The 23466-nt window shown below is 39.0% G+C and overlaps 1 protein-coding gene across 1 annotated transcript in view; it reads right to left on the bottom strand.

Annotated features, from left to right (window-relative positions):
• FHIP1A (FHF complex subunit HOOK interacting protein 1A) overlaps positions 1-23466 on the bottom strand; it is a 256592-nt gene that overhangs the window by 30648 nt on the left and 202478 nt on the right. Inside the window, exon 7 of the mRNA XM_002815215.4 lies at positions 8293-8460. Within this exon, the coding sequence (XP_002815261.1) occupies positions 8293-8460 (168 nt within the window). The remainder of the gene's footprint in view (positions 1-8292; positions 8461-23466) is intronic.

Here is a 23466-nt window from a genome sequence, read left to right as displayed (position 1 = left end):
TACTGCTTTTTGTTTGTCTGTGCCCTGCCCCCAGAGGTGGAGCCTACAGAGGCAGGCAGGCCTCCTTGAGCTGTGGTGGGCTCCACCCAGTTTAAGCTTCCAGGCTGCTTTGTTTACCTAAGCGAACCTGGGCAATGGCGGGCGCCCCTCCCCTAGCCTCGCTGCCGACTTGCTGTTTGATCTCAGACTGCTGTGCTAGCAATCAGCGAGACTCCGTGGGCTTAGGACCCTCTGAGCCAGGTGCGGGCTATAATCTCCTGGGGCACCGTTTCCTAAGCTCGTCGCAAAAGCACAGTATTCAGGTGGGAGTGGCCCGATTTTCCAGGTGCCGTCTGTCACCCCTGGAAAGGGAACTCCCTGACGCCTTGCGCTTCCCGAGTGAGGCAATGCCTTGCCCCTGCTTCGGCTGGCGCACGGTGCACTCACCCACTGACCTGCGCCCACTGTCTGGCACTCCCTAGTGAGATGAACACAGTACCTCAGATGGAAATGCAGAAATCACCCGACTTCTGCGTCGCTCACGCTGGGAGCTGTAGACCGGAGCTGTTCCTATTCGGCCATCTTGGCTCCTCCCCCTAGGTTTCCTTCTTATCCATTGCCACAGTAAACCCTGCAAATCACTGTTAATTTATCAGACTGCATAGTAACCCCTACAGCTCACTGTTAACGGTGAGCAGCAGGGTGTATTTGTCTTTATATTATTGAGTTGTAGGAGTTGTTTATTCTGTATACAAGTACCTTATCAGATATATGATTTGCAAAACTTTCCTACCATTGTGTGAATTGTCTTTTCAAGTTCCTGCTGTTGTCCCTTGAAGGCAAAAGTTTTTAATTTTGATAATTTCCAATTTATCAATTTTTTCATTTGTTGTTGTTCATGCTTTTGGTGTCATATCTAAGAAAACACGGTCAAGACTACAAGGATTTACTCCTATGATTTCTTCTAAGAGTTTTATAGTTTTAGCTCTTACATTTAGGTCTTTGGTCCATTTTGAGTTAATTTTTATATATGGCATGAGGTGTGGATTCAGCCTTATTATTTTGCACATGGATATCCAATTGTCTCAGCACCATTTGTTAAAAAGACTATTCTTTCTCTCACTGAGTGGTCTTGAAATCTTGTTGAAAACTAATTGACCATGGATATATGAGTTTATTTCTGGATTTTCAATTCTCTTCCACTGATCTGTATGTCTATCCTGCACCACACTGCTTTGATTACTGTAGCTTTGTAGAAAGTTTTGAAACCAGGTACGGTGAGTTCTCCAACTTGTTTCTTCAAGTTTGTTGGGTCCACTGCATTTCCATATGAATTTTAGAGTCAGCTTATCTATTTCAACAAATAGGCGAGATAGGAGTTTTATAGAAAAGCACTGAAACTATAGATCGATTTGTGGAGTATTCCTATATTAACAATATTAAGTCTTCTGGTCTATGAACACTGGGTGTTTTCCCTTTTATTTAGGTCTTCTTTAATTTAAACAATGTTTTATAGTTTTTGCAGCATAAGTTTTGCCCTTCTTTTGTAAAATTTATTCATATTTTATTCTTTTGATGTTATTGTAAATTGATTTTTGTACATTAATCTTGTATCTGCAACCTTACTAGATTCATTCATTCTAACAATTTTAGTGCATTCCTTAGTTTTTTACATACAAGAGCATGTCATCTACAAATACTGATTATTTTACTTTTAATATAAATGTGTTTATTTCATTTTCTTATTTAATTGCCCTGGCTAGAATGAAGTACCATCTTGAATAGAATTGAGGAGAGAAGATATCTTCTTCTTTATCTTAGTGAAAAACATTCTTCACTATTAAGTATAATGTTAGCTCTGACTTTTTCATAGATGCCCTTTATCAGATTGCTAGGAAGTTCCCCTCTATTTCTAGTTTGTTGAGTATGCTGTTGATAATCATGATGTTTTCCTTTATCTTGATACAATGTATTACATTAATTGATTTTCAGACTTTAAACCAGCTTTACGATCCTAGTTTGATATATCCCACTTGATCATAGTGTATAATCCTTTCTATTTATTCTAGATTTCATTTGCTAGTGTTTTATTGAGAACTGGGGAGCCCATATTCATAGTAGATGTTAGTGTAGAGTTTTCCTGTGGTGTCTTTGTTTAGTTTTGGAATCAGAATAACACTGGCTTCATGGAATGAGTTTAGATGTATTTCCTCCTCTTCTAATTTTTGAAAGAGTCTGTGAAGAATTTGTATTAATTATTCATTTTTTAAATTGATAAAGAACACATAACATAAAATTTAACATCTCAATGATTTTTAAGCATACAAATCACTAGTGGTGACTATATTCACATTGCTGTGCAACAGATCTCTAAAACATTTACATTTTGCAAAACTGAAACTCAGTAACCACCGAACAACTCCCCATTTTCCCTACCACCCAGCTCCTGGAAACCATTATTTTACCCTCTGTTTCTTTAAGTCTGACTATTTTAGATCCCTTACATGAGTGGAATCCTACAGTTTGTCTTTTTGTGACTGGCTTACTTCACTTCGCATAATACCCTCAAAGATCATCCGTGTTGTAGCATGTGACAAGATTTCCTTCTTTTTTTTAAGGGTGAATAACATTCCATTCCATTGTATATATATAACATACTCTCTTATCCATTCATCCATCAATGGACAATCTAGGTTGCTTCAACCTCTTGGCTATTGTGAATGATGCTGCAATGAACATGGGTGTACAAATATCTGTTCAAGATCGTGCTTTAAATTCTTTTAGATATATACCCAGAAGTGGGATTGCTGGATAATGTACTAATCCTATGTTTAATTTCTTGAGAAACCTCCATGCTGTTTTCCATAATGGCTGTACCACTTTACATTCCCATAAACAAGGCACAAAGGTTCCAGTATTTCCACATTCTCACAAACACTTACTTTTTCTGTTTTTTGGATAGTGGCCACCCTAATGAATATGAGATAATATCTCATTGTGGTTTTGATTTGCACTTCTCTAATCTTTTCATATGTTTTTTGGTCCTTTGTAAGTCTTCTTCATAGAAATATTCAAGTACTTTATTTTTAAGTTAGATTATTTGGGTTTTTGGTTGGTGGTGAGTTACAGAACTTTTTATATATTCTGGATACTACCCCTTATCAGATATATGACTCATAAATATTTTCTCCCATTCTGTAGGTTGCCCTTTCATCTTGTTGATTATTTCATTTGATATGCCTAAATTGTTAAGTTTGATGTACTCCCATCTGTCTATTTTTCCCTACGCTTCTGGTGTCATATCCAAGAAATTATTACAAAATCCATTGCTATGAAGTTTTCCTCCATGTTTTCTTCTAGGAGTTTTGTAGTTTCAGATCTCATGTTTAGGTCTTTGATACATTTTGAGTTAATTTTTTTATATGGTGTAAAGTAAGGGTTCAACTTCATTCTTTTGCATGTGGATATCCAGTTTTACCATTACCATTTGTTGATGAAACCATCCTTTCCTATTGTGCAGTCTTGGCACCCCTGTCAAAGATCATTTGACCATAATACAACGGTTCATTTCTGTTTCATTCTGTTTCCTATTCTGTTTCATTGGTCTTTATGCTAGTCCCACACTGTTTTTTATTACTATAGCTTTGTAATCTGTTTTAAGGAAATGTGAGCTCTCCAACTTTTTCCTTCTTTTTCAATATTATTTCAGCTATTCAGGGTCCCTTGAGATTTCATATAAATTTTGTCTATTTCTGCCCAAAAAATGCCACTGGGATTTTGTTACAAATTGCATGGAATCTGTAGATTGCTTTTGAGTAATATGGCCATTTTAATGAAAATAAGTTTTTCAACCCATGAACATGGAATGTCTTTCCATTTGTTCTTCTTTCATTTCTTTCAATGTTTTGTAGTTTTCAGTGCACAAGTCTTTCACCTCCTCAGTTAAGTTTATTCCTAAGTATTTTATTCTTTTTGATGCTATTATAAAGAACTTTTTAAAATTTCCTTTTCGAATTGTTCATAGTTAATATATAGAAGTTATTTATGTGCGTTGACTTTGTATCCTGTAACTTTACTGAACTCGCTTGTTAGTTCTAACAGTTTTTTGGTGACATCTTTAGGGTTTTCTATATATATGATTATGTTGTCTACAAACAGACACAATTTAACTTCTTTCTATCCAATTTAAATGCCTTCTATTTCTTTCTCTTGCCTAATTGCTCTGGCTAGGACCTCTAAGTGGGCATCCTTGCCTTGTTCCTGATTTCGGAGAAAAAGCTTTTAGTCTTTCACCATTGAGTAAGATGTTAGCTGCAGGCTTTTCATATAAGGCCTTTAATATGTTGTAGTTGTTTCTTTATATTTCTAGTTTGTTGAGTGCTTTTATCATGAAAGGGTGTTGAATTTGTCAAGCGCTTTTTCTGTATCAATTGAGATGACCCTGTGGGTTTTGTCCTTCATTCTGTTAATGTGGTATATTACACTGACTGACTTTCATATGGTGAAGCATCATTGCATTCTAGGAATAAGTCACACTTGGTCATGTTATACAATCCTTATCATGTGCTGTTTAATGCTTTTTGCTAGTATTTTGTTAAAGATGTTTGCATCAATAGTCATCAGGGATACTGGCCTCTAGTTTTCTTGAAGTATCTTTGTCTAGCTTTGGTATCAGGGCAATACCGGACTCATAAAATTAGTTTGAAAATGTTCCTGGATCTTCAAGTTTTTAGGAGTTCAAGGAGGACTGATGTTAATTCTTCTTTATATGTTTGGTAGACCACTAGAGTGAAGCCATCTGGTCCTAGGTTTTTCTTTAAGATTTTTCAATTATCATTACAGCTTTGATCTCCTTACTTGAGGCAAGTCTGTTCAGATTTTTTTTTTTATTTCTTCATGATTCAGCCTTGATACGCTATGTGTTTCTAAGAATGTATCTAGGTCTTCTAGGTCATCCAGTTTGTTGGTGTATAATTGTTTGTGGTAGGCTCTTTTTTATTTGTGTGGCATAAGGTGTAATGTCGCCTCTCTCATTTCTGATTTCAGTTATTTGAGTCATCTCTTTTTTCTTAGTTAATCCAGCTAATGGTCAATCAATATTGTTGCTGTTGTTTTAAAAAACCAAGTCTTGGTTTCATTGGTTTTTCTATTCTTTATTTCATTGATTTTTTGCTCTGATCTTTATCATTTCCTTCCTTCTGCTAACTTTGAGTTTAGTTCATTCTTCTTTGTCTAGTTCCTGAAGATGCATAGTTAGGCTGTTGCTTCAAGATTTTCTTTTTTAACCTAAGTGTTTACAGCTTTAAAATTCCCTCTTAGTACTGCTTTCACTGCATCTCATAAGTTTTGGTATACTGTGCTTTCATTTTCACTTGTCTCCAGATATTTTCTAAATTCCCTTGTGATTTCTTCTCTGGCCCAAGAATGTGTTGTTTAAGTTGTATGTATTCATAATTTTTTCCACTTTTCCTTCTGCTATTTATTTCTAGTTTCATTCCATTGCAGTCAGAAAAAAATTATTTGTGTGCTTTCAATTTTTGTAAACGTGTTAAACTTTGTTTTGTGACCTAACAAGTGGTCTGTCCTGGAGAATGTTCCACGTGCACTTGAGGAGAACGTATGTCCTGCCATTGCTGGGTGGAGTATTTGGTATATGTCTGTCAGGTCCAATTGGTTTATAGTGTTGTTCAAATCCTGTTTCCTTCTTTATCTTCTGTCTGATATTTTTATCCACTATTTAAGTAGGGCATTGAAGTCTCCTACTATTATTGTGCAGCTGTCTATTTCTTTCTGTAATTCTGTCAATGTTTGCTTCATATATCTGGGAATTCTGATGTTACATGCATATATATACAGATATATAATTTTTACATGCATATATTACGTATAATATTTATATCTTACTAGTGAATTGACCCTTTTATCATTACATAATGTCATTCCTTATCTCTTGTGTCCTTTTTGTCTCTTTATCTTAAAGTCTAATTTTTAAATATAAGTACAACCACCTCTGCTTTCTTTTAGTTACCATTTGTATAGGATATATTTTTCCATCTTTTGACTTTCAGCTCATGCATGTTCTTAGATCGAAAGTGAGTGTCTTTTAGACAGTATATGCTTGGATCTTGTTTTTTATCTATTTAGCCAGTTTATATCTTTTGATTGGAGTGTTTAATCCATCTACATTTAAAATAATTACTGAGGTGGAAGGACTTACTATTTCCGTTTTGTTGTTTTCTGTGTGTCTTACAGCTATTTTATTCCTCTTTTCCCAATAAACAGACAGAACCTAAGAAGCAATGTGAAGCAAGCAATTCACTCTTTTCTTTCCCTCACAAGGTAAAAGTCAGTAGTTGGAGTTTTCTCTGGATCTTGCCACACTGTGTTGGGGAGGGGCACAGCTAGAGCAGGTAATAATGCCACCAATTTTCCTGCACACTTCAATATGTCTCTTCTTGGCTTTGTGCTACAACCTCTTAACTGGTGTTCTTACAAAGTTTCTGAAGTTCTTACAAAGGTAGTTTGGTCCATAAATTTTTGTTAAGTGGGTTTCTCTGTGAAGGAATAAGGGCCTGGGTCTTCCTATTCCACCATTTTGCTGACATTACTTTTTAACTAGTGCCTAAATGTTTGATAGAATTCACCAGTGAGGCCATCTGGGTCTGGGCTTTTCTTTGTGAGCAGTTTTTTTAAATTTCTATTTTAATCTTATTTTGATATAAATTTATTTAGATTTTCCATTTCATAAGTTTGTGTCTTTCTAGAATTTGTCTATTTCATCTAAGTCATCCTTTGGCATACAGTTGCTCATAGTAGTCATTGTTTTTATTTCTGTAAGGTTGATAGTAATATCCTCCTCTTTCATTTCTCATTTTAGTAATTTGAGACTTCCCTCTTTTTTTCTCAGCCTAGCTAAAGGTTTGTGAATCTTGTCAAAGAACCAACTTTTTATTTCACCTATTTTCTCCATTTTTAAAATTTTCCATTTCATTAATTTCTGCTCTAATCCTTATTGTTTTCTTTCTGCCTGCTTTGTTTGCTCTTCTTTTTCCAGTGTGTTAAAGCAGAAGCTTAGGTTACTGCTTTGAGCTCTTTCTTTTTAACATATGTGTTCACAACTATATATTTCCCTTTAAACAATGCTTTCACTGTATCTCGTAAGTCTGGGTATATTTTGTCTTCATTCTCATTTATCTCAAAGTAAATTCTCATTTCCCTTGTGATTTCTTCTTTGACCCACTGATTAGAAGTGTGTTAATTTCCATGTATTTGTGAACTTCCCAAATTTCTTTCTGTCAATAATTTTTTAATTTCCATCCATCATGATCAGAGAACATGCTTTGCATGATTTCAATCCTCTTAAATTCACTGAGGCTTGTTATATGGCCTAGCACATGATCTGTCTTGGAGAATATTCCATGTACAGTTGAGGAGAATGTGTATTATGTTGCTGTTAAGTGTAGTGCTAATTGAATATTTTCCCTAGTATAACATTTTAATTCCTTTAAATGATTTTTCCACTATTTTTTAAGTTATTTTCTTAGTGGTTGCTCTAGGGCTTCCAGTATACATTTTAACTTATCAGAATTTACTTCAAATTTATATTAAATTAGCTCTACTGAAATATAGAAATATTACTCCTATATAAGTCTATTCCCTCTTCCCCCTCTTTGTGCAATTATTGTTATATATTATCTCTATATATGTTACAAACCAAATGATATATACATTCTCATTCTTTTGCTTTTAAAACAAGAATTGCAATTAAACAGAGACAGCCTTTGGGGAGGAATATTTTTCAAGTTAATCAGAGCTTCAAAATGAAGAATGACCACCCAAATTCACAACTTTACAAACTTCCATTTCAAGAAAACTCATAGACAGGAACATGATCTCTAACACCTAGACTTGATGCACTCTGGTTCCTTGGCTTTATCTGTGCTTAAGCCCACATGTTCCCCTGCATCTTGCTCCTACAGAAGTGCATTCTGCTAGTTCTACAGAAGAAAGTGCTAAAACAGGGAAATAGCGAAAGATGTCCTAGGAAAGGCAGTAAGTGTCACCTCTTGACAGAAGGATCCCTGAGAGCAAAATGCATTATTCCATTCATCTCTACCCAAATAGAAAGAAGGTAATGGCCACAAAACAACAACAACCAAAAATAGAAAGAAAGAGAAAGAAAGGAAGGAAGGAAGGAAGGAAGCAAGGAAGGAAGGGAGAGCAAAAGAGAATATTCATAATTTCATTCCCAAAACAAACTCTCCTGAAATCTGTTCTGAGTTGTAAGTTCCCTTCCTCTGGCACTCTCCTTACCCGAAACGGGGTGTTGATTCGACTCGTGAGAGTATCTAGGATGTGGACATTCTCGTGCTGGTGCAATAGGATAAAACGGAGGAAGATCTCAAGTAGTGCTGGCTCAGAGATGCTACGCAGGAAAAGGTCCAGATATGCAGTCGTGGTCATGACCTCTTCCACAGTCACCTAGGACCAACAACAGAGTGAGCACAGGTGAGCATCCTCTTGATGCTGTGATACACACCTCTCCCATGGCCCCAGCCTCACCACAGTGACCTCATCAAGGCAAGAACACACCTGCCCACGAAAACACACTTCAGAGCTTTATTGAAGCCCATAACCTATTCACATTCCACTATACCTCATGCTGTTTCCACCCTTTAATTCAATAAGGAAAAAGAAAGGCATAAAGAATCAATTCAAGTGTTCTGGTAACTCTAATCATCAAATGCAGTTCAAATACCATAAAGATTTTAGAGTGTAATCAAAAATGAAGAAAAAAGATAATGGAAAGTATTTACATGGTTAGTAAAGGATTAATTAGAAAGCTCGGAATAACTTGTTTCATTATTAGTCATTCAATAAACATTTACTGGGACCTGTTATGTACGGGGAGCTGAAAACATAAGAACATTCTTTATGCCCAGAAAGATGAGCTATAACAAGCAAAATGATCATATAAATTGCAAAGGAGCAGTACAGACACAAAGTGCTACAGATGTTCAGATGTGTTTCTGGAGAGCTGCATGTCAAATTTTTTATAACTGAATAATACACATAAAATGTTATTTATAAAGTACTAGAAAAACTTAGTGCTTATAAAGTAACTGTGACTTTTTTATAATACAAATTAATATATGCTACCTGGTGTAATTTTCTCATGCAGTAAAGTGTCAATTTTTCAGTGAATAAGACTCTGAAGAGCCAAGTTTTTCAAGAAGCCGAGGATTTGATGCTTCAAGTATCAAAATTCTAACCTTAAACATTTTTATTGGGAGTATTTTAAGAGCTAGCATATACATCTTTGTCCTCCTAAGATGAGAATATACCATCTCTTGATGAATAGAGGTCATTCCCAGGGTCATCAATTGCCCCGCAGAAGCATAAAGAAACAGCCACACCTGAATGCGTGAAAACCACCAGAGAAATAGTTCGAACTTTCAGATTCTAATACCACACACCCTAGAAATCTTAGTAATCCCTCCACCATGAGTCAAATGCATGCGATTCTAAACAAAACAGATGGCAATACTTTTTGAGTGATTTTTATTTTCCCTTTTCCATTTTTTAAAATCCTCTTTCATTCTCTTTCTTTAAAAGTGTTAGGTGTCACATTATCTTACGGTTACTGCGCCATTCCTTTTATATTCCATTCCTCTTCCCCTTTTAATTTTAGGCTTTTAAAATCCACAGATTAGTTTAGAAACCAGATGTCCAGATCTGCTACATAAGTGTAGATGAGCCCTGAGTGGATGCATCTGTGCACAAAGGCTTGGCGCCATCTATTTTGGCTGTTTAAATTACTTTTAAAAAGTTCTTGGTGCTCAGCTATCTTCTGGATAAATGAGCCCAGGTGGATAAGATATTACCAAGTCAGTGTGTCTGTTTTCTTTATCTAAGCAAGGCATGCTTATCCAGTGCATTAGTATCTAACGAGAAGTCAATCCACAGTGGTCTGAGTACATATCATAGCGCAAATCCCCTTCCCCTAGCTCGGTGCCAACAACGCAAGCTCTCAGACATTCAATACACCACTATGTCATCTGACCAACTGTAAAAAGCTCTCTGTGGCCCAAATATAGCAACAGAAATAGGTAACCATCAAACATTTAACAAATAAATTGCATTGGGAAGAGTGCTTTTCATGGTCTGCCCCTGCTTCTGAAACAAACTACTTTCATCTTTGTGTTTCCCAGTGTTTTCTAGTCCCATATATGAAGCACTCCTAATGCCGCCCTGGGATGCACACTGTGTCTTTTCTTTATTACCTCAATGCAATGCACAAAGCCTGGCACATGGAACGTACTTCTCCCTGAGTGAATGATAGCCCCAAAGATCTAGTGATTTATATTTGCCAGAGTTTAGTTTAACTTTTAATTATCCTTTATCCTCTACATGTGTCCTGAAGGCCCCAGAGAGTAGAAACATTTTTTATAAAGATCTCTGTAATAACTGATGTCATCAATCATAGCTGAGGGGGAAATGACTCACAACAACCCTACATTAGCTCACATCCACTTCACTACTGCAAACTTGGGATCCTTTAGCAGAAACTTAATCCTAAATGATTTAGGCAAAAATCTAATTCCCCAACAACCTTGATCACTAGAAAAAAGTTGCATAATCATTCCAAACAGGCCATGTATGTAGTTTCTGTAACACAATATTTTCAGCTTATCTATGGAACACTGCTGAACTGACATGTTATACAGAATTCCAGCCTTTGTACCAATAATGTAGCATCAGCTTTTCCCCCCCCTTAAGTTACACATGACCTCAGTAAGCTTGAAAGCACAGCAATCAACTCCTTAGACTACAAGTCTCAGTCTTTGTGGGCTAACATGAAAGGAGGGCATTAAGTATCTATTGTTTACTACTGTTAGGCTGGATAAATGAAAAGATTTCATTTCTTTTTAGAAATCAAAGCTGTCATTTATAAGCTAAGAGGATTTAAGAAAGTACTTGGAGGGACAGCATTTATATAACATGCTATAAATATTAAAAACCCGAGTCCATTAAACATTAAGTTGCATATTTTTATAAACTGAGATCATACTCACCTTAAACTAATACCCAAACCAGGAAAATCTGGCTCCCTTCTTCCATCTTTTCCTTCTACCATATCCTCAGAGCCTTTAGGAGCTTTTTATACCAGAAAATCTTTTCCTGTCCCATTATCTTGCTTTCAGAAACTTCCTCTAATCCCCCCAAATAGGCAACCTCCTTAACGAGGATGAGACCAGAGCCTAAGTGTGATCACTGGAAAGCTAACAATAAACCACCAGGGAAAAGATGCTCTGCTGTGCAGAATGTAAAACAAAATCTTCTGCTAATGCCCCAAAGAAGTGTTAGCAAGACTGGAAAGTAGCATCTTCTTCATGCACCCATGATGGACAATCAGCTGCTAATACAAGTAAGACCTCTGTCTTAGAGATGACTATCAATATTTATTTAACTTGTTCTATAAAGAATTGCAGGTAGCTACAAATTTACATAGAAATACTAATAGAAACAGTAAATGATGTTCTACCTTACTGCCATATCATACGCAATAATAAAGTTTAGGGATACTAAAGCTTAAGAATGTTATTTCATACTAAAGGTGGGCCACAATGACTGAAATAACCTAAAGAAAACTCAGTGTCCACAAACGAGTAATTATCCCTGATAAGATAAGAACAGTTGTTACTCTAAAGAATGTATCTGCTTAAGCACTATTATGTGATTACTTTTCAACCCAAGTTCCAGAATAGAGGCCTGACTTAGGTACCTGACTTTACTGCTATTGAGTCCCATTTAGTCCATCCTTGGAAATAAATCTCTGCCCATCTTCTCCACACTCCTATAGCCCTTGTCCGGGTCCTTCTTCATGCCAAGAATCTTCACCAATCTCTTAAGCTGGTGTTTTTGAAACTACAGTTTGAGATCCAACAGTGGGTAGTGAATTCAGTCTATTATTTCATTAATGGTTTAGACCAGATTCCAATAGAAAATATTAGAGTGCCCTGCATGTAGTAAGGGCAAGTCCTGTTTTGTCAAACTTGTGTATACATATTTTGTTGAAAATATACATAATACGATACATTAAATATATGTGCTTTGCTTGCAAATTCAGTAAATATACATATATATGCAAACATACAAAATATTATTTCTGACTGTGAGCTGCAGCCAAAAACATCTGAAAAACACCACAGGAGCACAGTTCACAATCATCTATGCCATGCTTTCACCCACCAGTTCTCATCACCAGTTCCCTATGCTCCAGGCTATAACCCAGCATGGTCTGGCCTGGAAGAAGTGCACACATAGGTGAGATCAGTTTTCTGAACAGGATGGCAACTGAATTTACAGTCAATCTACTCTTTTTTGTCTTAGGCTAAGAGCTCCAAAAGTGTGTTTTTATTTTTTATTAGAATTCAAGCTTCTCAGAAATAGGCAAAATGGACGGTGTGTTTTCTTTTAAAAAGGAGGTGGGTGGGAAGGGAGGAGGTGACACCACGCATCACATGCTACTTCTATAAAACCAAAGCTCTCTAAAAAAAATTAAAGCCAGAACCAAACCCAGCCATCATGCCCACAACTGCAGCAGCACATTAACTTATTGCACGGCGTAGGAGTGAAATTGAGCATATAGACATCCTGACCTTTCTGTAATCAGCTCTAGTTGGGCGATCCCATTTGCATCTAAATTAGCACCAGAATCCTCCCTATAATGGCAGGTTTATGTGTGTCCTGAAAAATACATTTCCAAGCTGCTAATTGTTTTTTTGTGATCTAGTCACATTGGAACAAACAGATGGATCCTACCTTCTGTCACTCAGGCAGGTGGCAGGCAGTGGGGTCAGGTGACTGTGGCACCCTCTCCAAGTTAGAAGCCACCCTTCCTTGGCTTTTCCTTTGATAACAGAGGAAAAAACTAGCTAACTGCTGGTTCACCTGGGTTATCAGTGAGTCATCAGCCCCAGTGGGTCCAACCAGAGTGAAGCTCCCACTGAAATCAGCAGAGGGGAAAAGAATGACAAGGCTGGATCACACGAAACAGGAGTGAAAGGGTCTTAACAGGGAACACAGGCTACGAGCCTACCCGCTGCTGCCAGAGAGAGCCAAGCCAACGGAAAGGTGGGAGGCACATCCACCCACCTACAGCCAAGGGCAGCAGCTGGAAAGGCTCCTTGCAGCCATCTTCTCCCCTCCAAGGACACGAAGCGCCAAGAAGAACATTTAAGTACAAAAGGGAAGACAGACGCCCTGGTTCTCAGCAAGCAGCTCTACTGTTTCAGCCAAAAATTCAGGACAGAAAATGTTCAATGACTCCAGATCTGAAAATAGTCTGCAGTTGATGATTCCAGCTCCCTCCCGTCGGCTCCCCTATGCCTCCCTTCTGCTCCACGACCTCTAGGCCACACGCTACACTGCTAGCACCGCCAGAGGCCAGCTGGGGAGGTGAATGGAGGTGACAGCCAAAGTCAGCAAGTTTGCTGATTTATTCCTAAAATATTTGAGGAAGGAGGAAACAGAGTGGCTACAATGAGGATTTCAGTAACATATTTTGAGGAAAGTGTATTAAAATAAAAGCCAATCTCTGCCCTTTTTCTCCCAGCATTTCTTCAATGGATCTGTAATACATTAAATATATTGGTATAATAAATTTATACCTTCTGGGAGAAAAGGGAAGCAGTGAACAAATGGCTTTTCAGGGTCCTTCCAGGCCCTGAATAGTGAAACACCACTCATCTCCCCAATGGAATTTGGAGCTGGGGTCTGTCTGCCTGGGGAAAAACCAGGCACAAGAGGCACATGTGGGAGGCAGTGCCACTCACACCACAGGCAGTGGTGGTGTTCCCAAGGCCATGTGGCTTCCTCACTAAGCACTGCTTCCCTGGAGCTGCTCTCAATGCATTTAACTGGCCCAAATTTGAGGTACCTGAATAAACACTGACTACCCGTCCCCGAAGTACAAACTTTAGTATCTGGGATTTGGTTGTTTTTCTGCATTTCCCATTTTGTTCTCAGTGTTCAGATTACCTTGTCATGAATACTGTCAACTGCTATGGATGCTGCTCCTTTGGGGTTCCTAACTTTTCCTACACCTCCTCGCAATGGGAACATATCAGGAATGGCCCTATTCAACAAACATTTATGCAGGTGTGAAAGCTCTGTACTGAGTGCTAGGGACAGAAAGATGAACAAAACACAGTTCTGAGTGTTTTGCTGTTGTAAGCAGAGGGCAAATGCATTAGGAAGTTCTACTTAAGACCTGAACCTATGTGAGGTCTATACCAGAAGTTATGTTAGCCTTGCAGAGAATATGGTTGCCAGCTCTGAGTAGAAAATGAGGTTTTGAGGAAAACAGCGAGAGGAAGATAATAGAGAGTGGTTTTCAGAAAAAGGAGAGGCTTTGGAGCTACACAAACTAGAGTTCAAATCCTAACATTTATTACCTGTATAACCTTGATTGTGTTATTTAAACTAAGCCTGTTTCCTCCTCTGCAAAATTGGGATAATCAATATCTTTGAAAGTATTAAGAGGATTAAAGAGAATGTGCATAAATCTCAACACATAGAAGGGACTCAGTAAAGGATGGCTATTATTTCCTGACTCGGGTCATCAGTTTAAAATAAGCCAAATTGAGGCCAAAAAAAAGGACCAGGAAGTTGGCAGGAGTGTTGGTGGCAAAAGAACAAAATTTGCCTGTCTATACATATTTTCGGGGGTGGAGGGGGAAGGTACAACCCCCCCTTATAGAAAATGAACACCTCATCCATTTCCACTCCCTCCCCATTCCCTCCCAGGCATTTTATAGAATCAGAAGATTTTGAGGTGGTCACAAGGGATGGGCTACCTCAGCCCCAAAGATTCAGTGTGTCCTAGAACAGGCTGTGGTTAAGAGGGGACACAGAAACTCCCTAAAACATATTTTCATCGGTATTTGCCAATGTTAGCCAATCTAAACCTGATTCTAATCCCACAGGACAAGCTGACCAATACTGACAGAACACGAATAAAGCTGTCATTGCCAATAAAAATGGTCCTATGTCCAATGGGCCGATGCTGCAACTAGGGTTGGCCAAGTTGAAGGGTTACTGCTTTCATCACATCCAAAGTTATTTTTGCTTGCTTATCATAAACCTCTCTCCTTGGAGGATTCAGCAAATGGCTATGTCTATAGCCTCCTTTCCTATACTATGTGTGTATAATTTGTACCCTACAGCTTCATTATGATATAATTTATTAGAGTATAATGCAGTATATGATCCATTATACTTGAACCTCATCTAATAAAGTTTAACTATTGAATACCCAAATACCCCATAAGAAAGGTAATTCATAGCATGGTCCTGAGGTAATAATTAACAAGGAAATATGGGGGCATTTTGGCTCAGAAACAAAGATCTGAGGGGTATTCCAAAGATCACCTGGTTCTTCTCTTTCCTGTTTACTAATTGTTCCACAAAGAGTCCCTTTTTGATTCAAACTTCTTGGTTACAATTTGAGAAACAATAAAAACAACATCACTGACCAGTTATTGAGCACCTAGTATGTAACTAAGGACTATTCTAAGCATACTGTTTCAGTTATTTGAGTCCCAACAATCTTATGAGAACTAACTCCAGATGGTCCAAGCAGAAAAGATATTTACTGAAGAGGTGTCTCACAGAATCACCAGAAGGCTGGAGAGACAGGCTTAGAAAGAAAAAGAGGTCTGGTGCTGGGCTGCCAAAACACAAACACCCACGACACCCTTCTTTCAAACTCAAACAGAGATTACACGGCTTCTTTCGGCAACACAGCTTAGTCAAGGCTCATAATCTTTTGCATCAGAAGAAAGTACTCCTCATTATAAAGGGAAATTCCACCTGCTGTAATTTAAATCGTACCTTACCCTGCCCTCATCTTAATAAGTGGTGATGGAGAAATGCTGTCCCCCTAAAACTCAACTTTGCTATTCCAGAATTCTTATTAAACCTCTCAGACTCCCCTTTTCTAGGCTGTCAGTTCCCCTTCTCGGTTTTCATAATACACATATTCATCCTTTAAGATTGCAAACTTACTGCAGAAATGACTACAACTGACCTGCAACATGAATTCTCAAAGGACCTGATGCACCGCCAGATACTCAGAGTAATCAATAAGTGTGTCAAGATGGAAATCAGCAGCCCTGTTACTAATAAAAACACTGGATTTTCACAGCCCATGTTGGGGATGCCTTCCTTAGCAGGATAGTTATATTAATTTTACAATGTCTGAACAGCAGGGGAAATTTTCCATTTATAGTGAATAACATTTCATTGAAAATACAGAGCGTAACTCATTCCATGCTCTTGAATTATGGCAACCTCGAAAAGTGATCCACTGGAAAAAAAAAAAAAGAAATACTTCCTCAGGCTTCTCCCTATTTATCTTCCTGATTAATAAGACAATACTACTGAATGCTGATGAGACTGACTTTAAAACCCACAGTAGAGGGGAAATGGTTCATGGGCCGGAACCCCAACCAGCAGCTTCTCTAGAATGAAGTATCTGAGAACCACTGCAAAAAGGAAGCATCTAATGCCTGCCATTCCATTCCACGCAACCCCCCCAACTCCTCCCCCACCCCACCCCCCACCCCCTGCCACACACACACAATCTCCCTGATGGGTTAAATGTATCATTTGGGAGTGGAATTTAAGTTTAGACCAATTTTCCTAGACACTAAAACTGTAACAAAGCAAACTCTGATGACAAAAGACAGATTTCACTCCTAGCTTATTTTCCATGAGCACTGGAAAGACCTCAATACAATGGGAAGGCAGAAAACACACATACATCTGCCCAAACAAATTCAATAATTGCAGTTATTCTGGTCGTTTCTCTCTGTTGTCTCAGACCTGCACGTCATCTGGCACTGGATAATCACAGAGGAGCATCCCATCAGAATGATTCCTGCTTTACCTCACCTGAAACACAAGTCACACAAAAATGAGGGGACAGCAAGCCCTCAAAAAGAACTTAGTGTGGGGTGAGAGAAAATTATAGCAAGAAGATAAAATAAACAGACTAAACTCCTTCTCTGTTGTCCTTGCTTTTTGGTTTTCTTACTTGAAGAAAAGCTTGCAGGGCCTTTGTTGCTGATAAATTTTTAATGTTCTCTTAGGAGAGTGCAGGGAAAGAATAAAAGATTCACACCAACTTTCAGACCAGATCTTCCCTCCACTCTCTGCATTTGTTTCCAAGATGAATACCACCTGGCTGCCTTTGATAAGGTGGGGTTTGGTGTGGGTTTTTTTTTTTTAATTCTCTGTGTGTAAGGAGGGTGGTACCCTTTCTATCTTTTCATAATTCTGATGCTTAAGAACCCAATTGTTTGGTACCATTATCTCCCTCATGCACTTGTTGAAGTTGAAAAAAGAAAGATATCTAATTTTCCATTACAAATCAGAGATCAATGTAAGCTTAATTTATAACACTAATTTCCTTTCCCACAATGGAAGACAAGTGACGTGAGGTGCTACAGAGAGGTCAGGGATGAGGAAACTCTGCAGGGCCTGTAGACCTTCTCAACCTCTGAAAATTTACTCTGTGCCTATCTGTGATAAGACACTGCACACAGTTTTGTCAGCTAACTTCTATTATTTTAAAAATATAAAACCAAGCAAGAAGAGCTATACTAGAAGAAGGGGTAGAATCAGGTATGTCAGGGTCAAATGCATAAGATGACCTCTAGGCTAGTTAAGACTGGCCTCTGAGCCACAGCCAGCCCATATAGGGCATTTCTGCAAATTAGAAATAGATCTCTTTGGGCAAAGTAGCCCCCCAGGCCCACAGTTTGGTAAGCAGATGGCTTGGCCAGAGAAGAAGGTGTCTTCTGCCAATTAGATAAGGGTGCCTCTTCCTGTGGGTGGACACAGCCCCATGCCGGGACACAAAGTCTGGCAAACGGAACATGAACACCATCTCTCCTATCTGCACCCTCAGCAGGCTGCCCTTGTGCAGTAGACAACCTGCCCAACTCTATGCAGTGGCCCTGCCAAGCCTGTGCCTTTCCAATAATTATAATAATAGAAATTTCCAGTTTCCCATCAATGGAAATGAAATTTTGTTTACATGTAAGAAGCTTTGAGGTTTATGGCAGGCACTACTAAATGTCTCCCCAATATTTATTCTCCCTCTCTTCCTTGGGAATAAACCCTGACCTTATAATAAAAAACCACACTTCCCTGCTTCCTTTGCATCTAGATGTTACTATGTATGTCTTGACTAGTGAGTTGTAAATAGAAGTGGTGTGCAGAATATGAAAGGATCATTAAAGGGAGTTTTCTGTAATATAAAAGGGAGTTTTCTGTTATCCACAGCTAAACCTTAGGCACACCGATTCAGTGTTTTCTCTGAGTAAGAGAAATAAGATATGCTTTGTAAGTAAATTGCTATAGATATCTCAACCCCAGCAAACACTTAGAACAGTGCCTGGCATATACTGGGTGCTTAAAATATATATGTTGAATGAAATAATTAACGAATGAATGTTTTAGAACTAAAGAATACCAACTAACATTTATTTGCAGCCCATGATAAAGCAGAAATGTAACATCAAGTAACAAGTAATCTAATAACATTCTCCCATTCAGTGTTTTCAAACTTTTTAACACCATGACTCATCAAAATAAAAATATTTTACAATAATATCTAGTATTCACCATTACTAAGTGCAATGCACTCTGATATTTTCTATTTTATGCAACTTTAAGAGCTAATTGTGACCTACCAAATTGACTTCATGACTTACTCATGCAACAACTCAGTGTTTGAAATCTGTTTAAAAATATACACTAGACAGACTAACTTCTCTATTAGCTTTTCTGTTAACTAACCAATAAGAGACAACACTAACATTTTTTTTTAAGTTAAAAACCAAAAATTTTTTTAAATTTACTGGAAAAAAACAGTGGCACAAATGACCAAAACACTACTTATATTTTGTTTGCTATTTTTGTACAACAGTTAAATATGATCATGGATGTCTTGAGAAGTCTACAACATAAAGCAAGTAATGAGGCTGTCCTGGAAACCCCTCCCTGAGAGCTGGCTAGCTGACCTGTCCTTCTCAGGTATCAGCTCCCACTTCCTGTTCCACTCTGGCACAGGGCAGTGTCCTCTCTCAGCACTCATCAAAGCCAGGCCATCCTTTCTCCAACCTGGGGTTCATAACCTTCTACCCTGGGTGCTTAAGGTACTTGCATTAACCGATCTCTTTGCTGATCAGGGAATCACAAATGTGCTTCCTTTCTCAGCCAGGATTCTCTCAGGGTCTCCAGATGATAATTTAAAGAAGAGAAAAACATCATGGAGTAGTAGAAAATGGTCTGCAATGGGAATGAATATAAGACACTTGCATTTTAATTCTTAGCATCTGGTGACCACGGGCAAGTGAAGTAATATTCTGGTGTCCCAACTGCTACAAATGGAAAACAAGCCTGATGTCTCAGGCCTGCATACTATGTAATCTACCGCAGTGAGTTGACATGTGTCAATGAAGAAGGTTAACGATGAGATGTGAAGGCTTCTGTGAAAAGTGCCTTCCTCCACAGATTCTGGCGAGCACATAAAGAAGTGAGGATCTACAGGATAATAGAAAAGCACTTTGGAACACTTAGAGGACTCTCTAATGCAAACATAAAGCTACCACACAAACCTTGTAAACATAATCAAATATTAAAGAACTGAAAGATCATCTGCTTCATATCCTCTATTCCTCTCACAAATATTAAGCTCACAGACTCTGAACATTTCTTTCCAAATCATGAGCCTTTGTTTTCTCTGCTGTAAAATGATGAAATAGATGATCTACCCTCTCTGTTACAAAAGTCTGTTCCAAAGCATTCTTTGATTCCATGTCAGTGACATAAAACTAAGTGCTAATCTCAATTCTTTGCCCTGGTATTTTATTTTCCAGCATAACCAACACATCACTCTATTCTAATATAGTGATAAGAGTGCTAGCCACTTTCTTTTGACACATCTATTTAACCAACTGCATATATATTGAGTGTTTTCCAGGTGTACAATATCCTAGCAGCCGAGGATACACAAAAGAAGTATAAGAAACATTTATCCCTCAAAAAACTTACAACAATTGGCAGATAAAGCTCATTTGATGAACAAGTACTAAGCAGTGCAGTCCTATGTGAAAGTTCATTGGTAGTTTGGAGATGAGAGAAGTCAGCATATGCTTCAGTGCAAGGCTTCTGCCCACAGCAGTGCTTGTATTGAGACCTAACAGATGAATACACATTTTTTTTTTTTTTTAAAGACAGAGTCTCGCTCTGTCACCCCAGGCTGGAGTGCAATGGCGCAATCTCAGCTCACTGCAACCTCCGCCTCCCGGGTTCAAGTGATTCTTGTGCCTCAGCCTCCCAAATAGCTGGGATTACAGGCACACGCCACCATGCCTGGCTAATTTTTGTATTTTTAGTAGAGATGGGGTTTCACCATGTCAGCCAGGCTAGTCTTGAACTCCTGACCTCAAGTGATCCCCCCACCTCAGCCTCCCAAAGTGCTGGGATTACAGGCATGAGCCACCGCGCCTGGCCCAGATGAGTACACTTTGGATGAACAGGCAAGAAGTGGAAAGGATAATCCAGCAGGAACGTGGGAGCAAGAATGAACTGTTCAGAGGATGATGAGGGCACTGATTAGACTTTACATCTGCATTTGAACATCATGAAGGGAAGGAAGGCTCATAGGCAGGATGGGGCCACATCAGGAGAGGTTTTCAAAACCAGGTTAAGGACTCTGGATTATTTTCTGCAGGTCACGGGGACCATGATAGGTTCTTGGTGATCGGAGTGACATTTAAACCACTCCAATTTGTTTTTTTTAAGTATGAATTACTACTTCCAAATTTGCTAGAACTTAGGTTTAATTTATGCAGACATGATACAGTAAAATGAAGTCTCCAATCCTCATGTGTCCTTCCACATGCAGGATCTCCTAGCAGCGTACTTCTGGCCTCTCTCTGACTCCCCATGTAATTTTTCTCCAAGAGAGGAGGAGTAACTTGTCATTTTGTTGAACTTGGGATCGAGCCTGTCCCTTCCTCTCTTCGCCTGGGAGCCAGGCTTCTAGCAGAAAGTACATATTCAGGGGAGGGCACAGAGGCTCACGCCTGTAATCACAGCACTTTGGGAGGCTGAGACGGGCGGAGTACTTGAGGTCAGGAGTTCAAGGCTAGCCTGGCCTACATGGTGAAACTCCGTCCCTACTAAAAATACAAAAATTAGCTGGGCGTGGTGGCCCATGTCTATAGTCCCAGCTACTAGGGAGGCTGAAGCAGAATGATCACTGGAACCCAGGAGATGGAGGTTGCAGTGAGCCAAGATTGTGCCACTGCACTCCAGCCTGGGCAACAGAGTGAGACTCTGTCTCAAAAAAAGAAAGTACTGGCCGAGCGCAGTGGCTCACGCCTGTAATCCCAGCACTTTGGGAGGCCAAGGTGGGCGGATCACGAGGTCAGGAGATTGAGACCATCCTGGCTAACACGGTGAAACCCTGCCTCCACTAAAAATACAAAAAAAAATTAGCCAGGCATGGTGGCAGGCACCTGTAGTCTGTAGTCCCAGCTACTCGAGAGGCTGAGGCAGGAGAATGGCGTGAACCCGGGAGGCGGAGCTTGCAGTGAGCCGAGATTGCACCACTACACTCCAGCCTGGGTGACAGAGCGAGACTCCATCTCAAAAAAAAAAAAAAAGAAAGAAAGACATATTTGTCTCTGCTCTTTCCCACCACAGGTTCTATAATGTGTCTGGGTGAGTGTCTGTCTAATTCTAGGGTTAAATATTGGGAATGTTTGCCTACAGGGGTAAACCCTATTCTCTGGCATCAGTTTTACTGGTAATAAAGATGGTGTTTTAATCTTCCATCTGCCTCATTTTTTGTATTTCTCAACTTGTCACAAGTCAAATGGGGAGGAGAGCCCTTTATACCTCAATTAAACTATACTGACTTTTCTGAAACTGCAGTACAGATCCTCAGCCATGCAAATTCAGTTTCCACTGATTCACATAAATGTTTTATACTCTAGACTGAGTGCTTCAATGAAATGGAACTGTACTCTAGACACTGCCAATTGATGGCAAATTACAGAAGGGACACCAAGACAAACTCAAGGCAACACACAGGCAAACCTAACAGAGAACCCTGCACAGGAAATTCTAAATTGTAGTTGGGTCCCTACCACCCTCCTGTCACCCATTCTGGCATCTCCTCTTCCCAACTTCCCAATAATCTAACCTTTCCTTTTCCGGGTGTCCAAACTCCACACCAAACCATGACACCAGGTGTGACTTATGGCCAAAGTAATCCCCAAATTATATTTTCCCCTCTCCTCTACTAACCCCCTGTCCATACTGTTTACATAAAAAATCTGTATTCTAGGCCCTCTGAGTTAAACAGCAGGATGTACACAAAATGAGTAATCAGTGAAATGAACTCTTCTAGAGAGTGACTGCATTTTAAAGGATTAATATGTGATGAGACTCTAAATTATAACAGGTTGACTACGTGAGGATGAAAATTCTGAGTATACCCTTCCCGGATGAGCCTCTTTCAACACCCCCTTGCCATCCCCACCAAAGGCTAAGTGGACATACAGGCCATTATCATTAATTACTACCACTATTATAGTAGTTCCAGAAATAGCTACCATTTATGAAGTACCAGCTCTGTGCCAAGCATTGTATTAGATGTTTTCCATGTATTATATGAATTAATTCACCTTGATAAGAGTAAAATGGTAGGTAGGTATTAGGATTCTCATCTTACAGCTAAGAAAAGTGAGGCTCAAAATTTTGCCCTAGAAGCACACAGTAAGTGGCAGAAGCCAAATTCAAACCTAAGTCTACCTGATAATAAATTTCATGTTTTTTACACTATTTTGAGAACATCAAAGACATCAAGGCAAGAATTCTAACAATTTCCTGGCATTTTTGTCCCCTGCCCTCTGAAAACACAGCAGAAATCCTTTGAAATTGAATATTTGTATCAACCATTTGGAACATGTCGTCAAAGACACTGTCTCCCATTGTAAGAGTTCAATTGATGGCGTTTTAGAGGATTTATAACCACTCCCTGCCCTTTTACCTCCCTGCCATCCTTCTGCCAACCAATTCAGCTACATTTGTCAGAAGAAAGCTGTTCCCAGTGACAGATCAGGACTTTACTGCAGACAACAGCTTCTGCAGAGAACTCACAGAGCACCCTACTCCTGGAAACCACAGAAAGAGGTGAAATTCATTATTAAAATGATAAGAGGGGGAAAAAAGCTTTATGTGAAAGATACCCACTTTCCTACTGTCACTGGGACAAGGGCCAACAATATAGAATCAATGCTCTCAGATGCGTACAATTATGACAATACATTAAGCTGCCACTCAGAGAAGCATTAACTTCTGGCCCTCACCGCTCCTGGCAATCCCTGAAAGTACTCACAT

Source organism: Pongo abelii, chromosome 3 (genome assembly GCF_028885655.2).
Source record: "Pongo abelii isolate AG06213 chromosome 3, NHGRI_mPonAbe1-v2.0_pri, whole genome shotgun sequence".
NCBI lineage: Eukaryota > Metazoa > Chordata > Mammalia > Primates > Hominidae > Pongo > Pongo abelii.
This window is presented reverse-complemented; position numbering and strand designations above follow the sequence as displayed.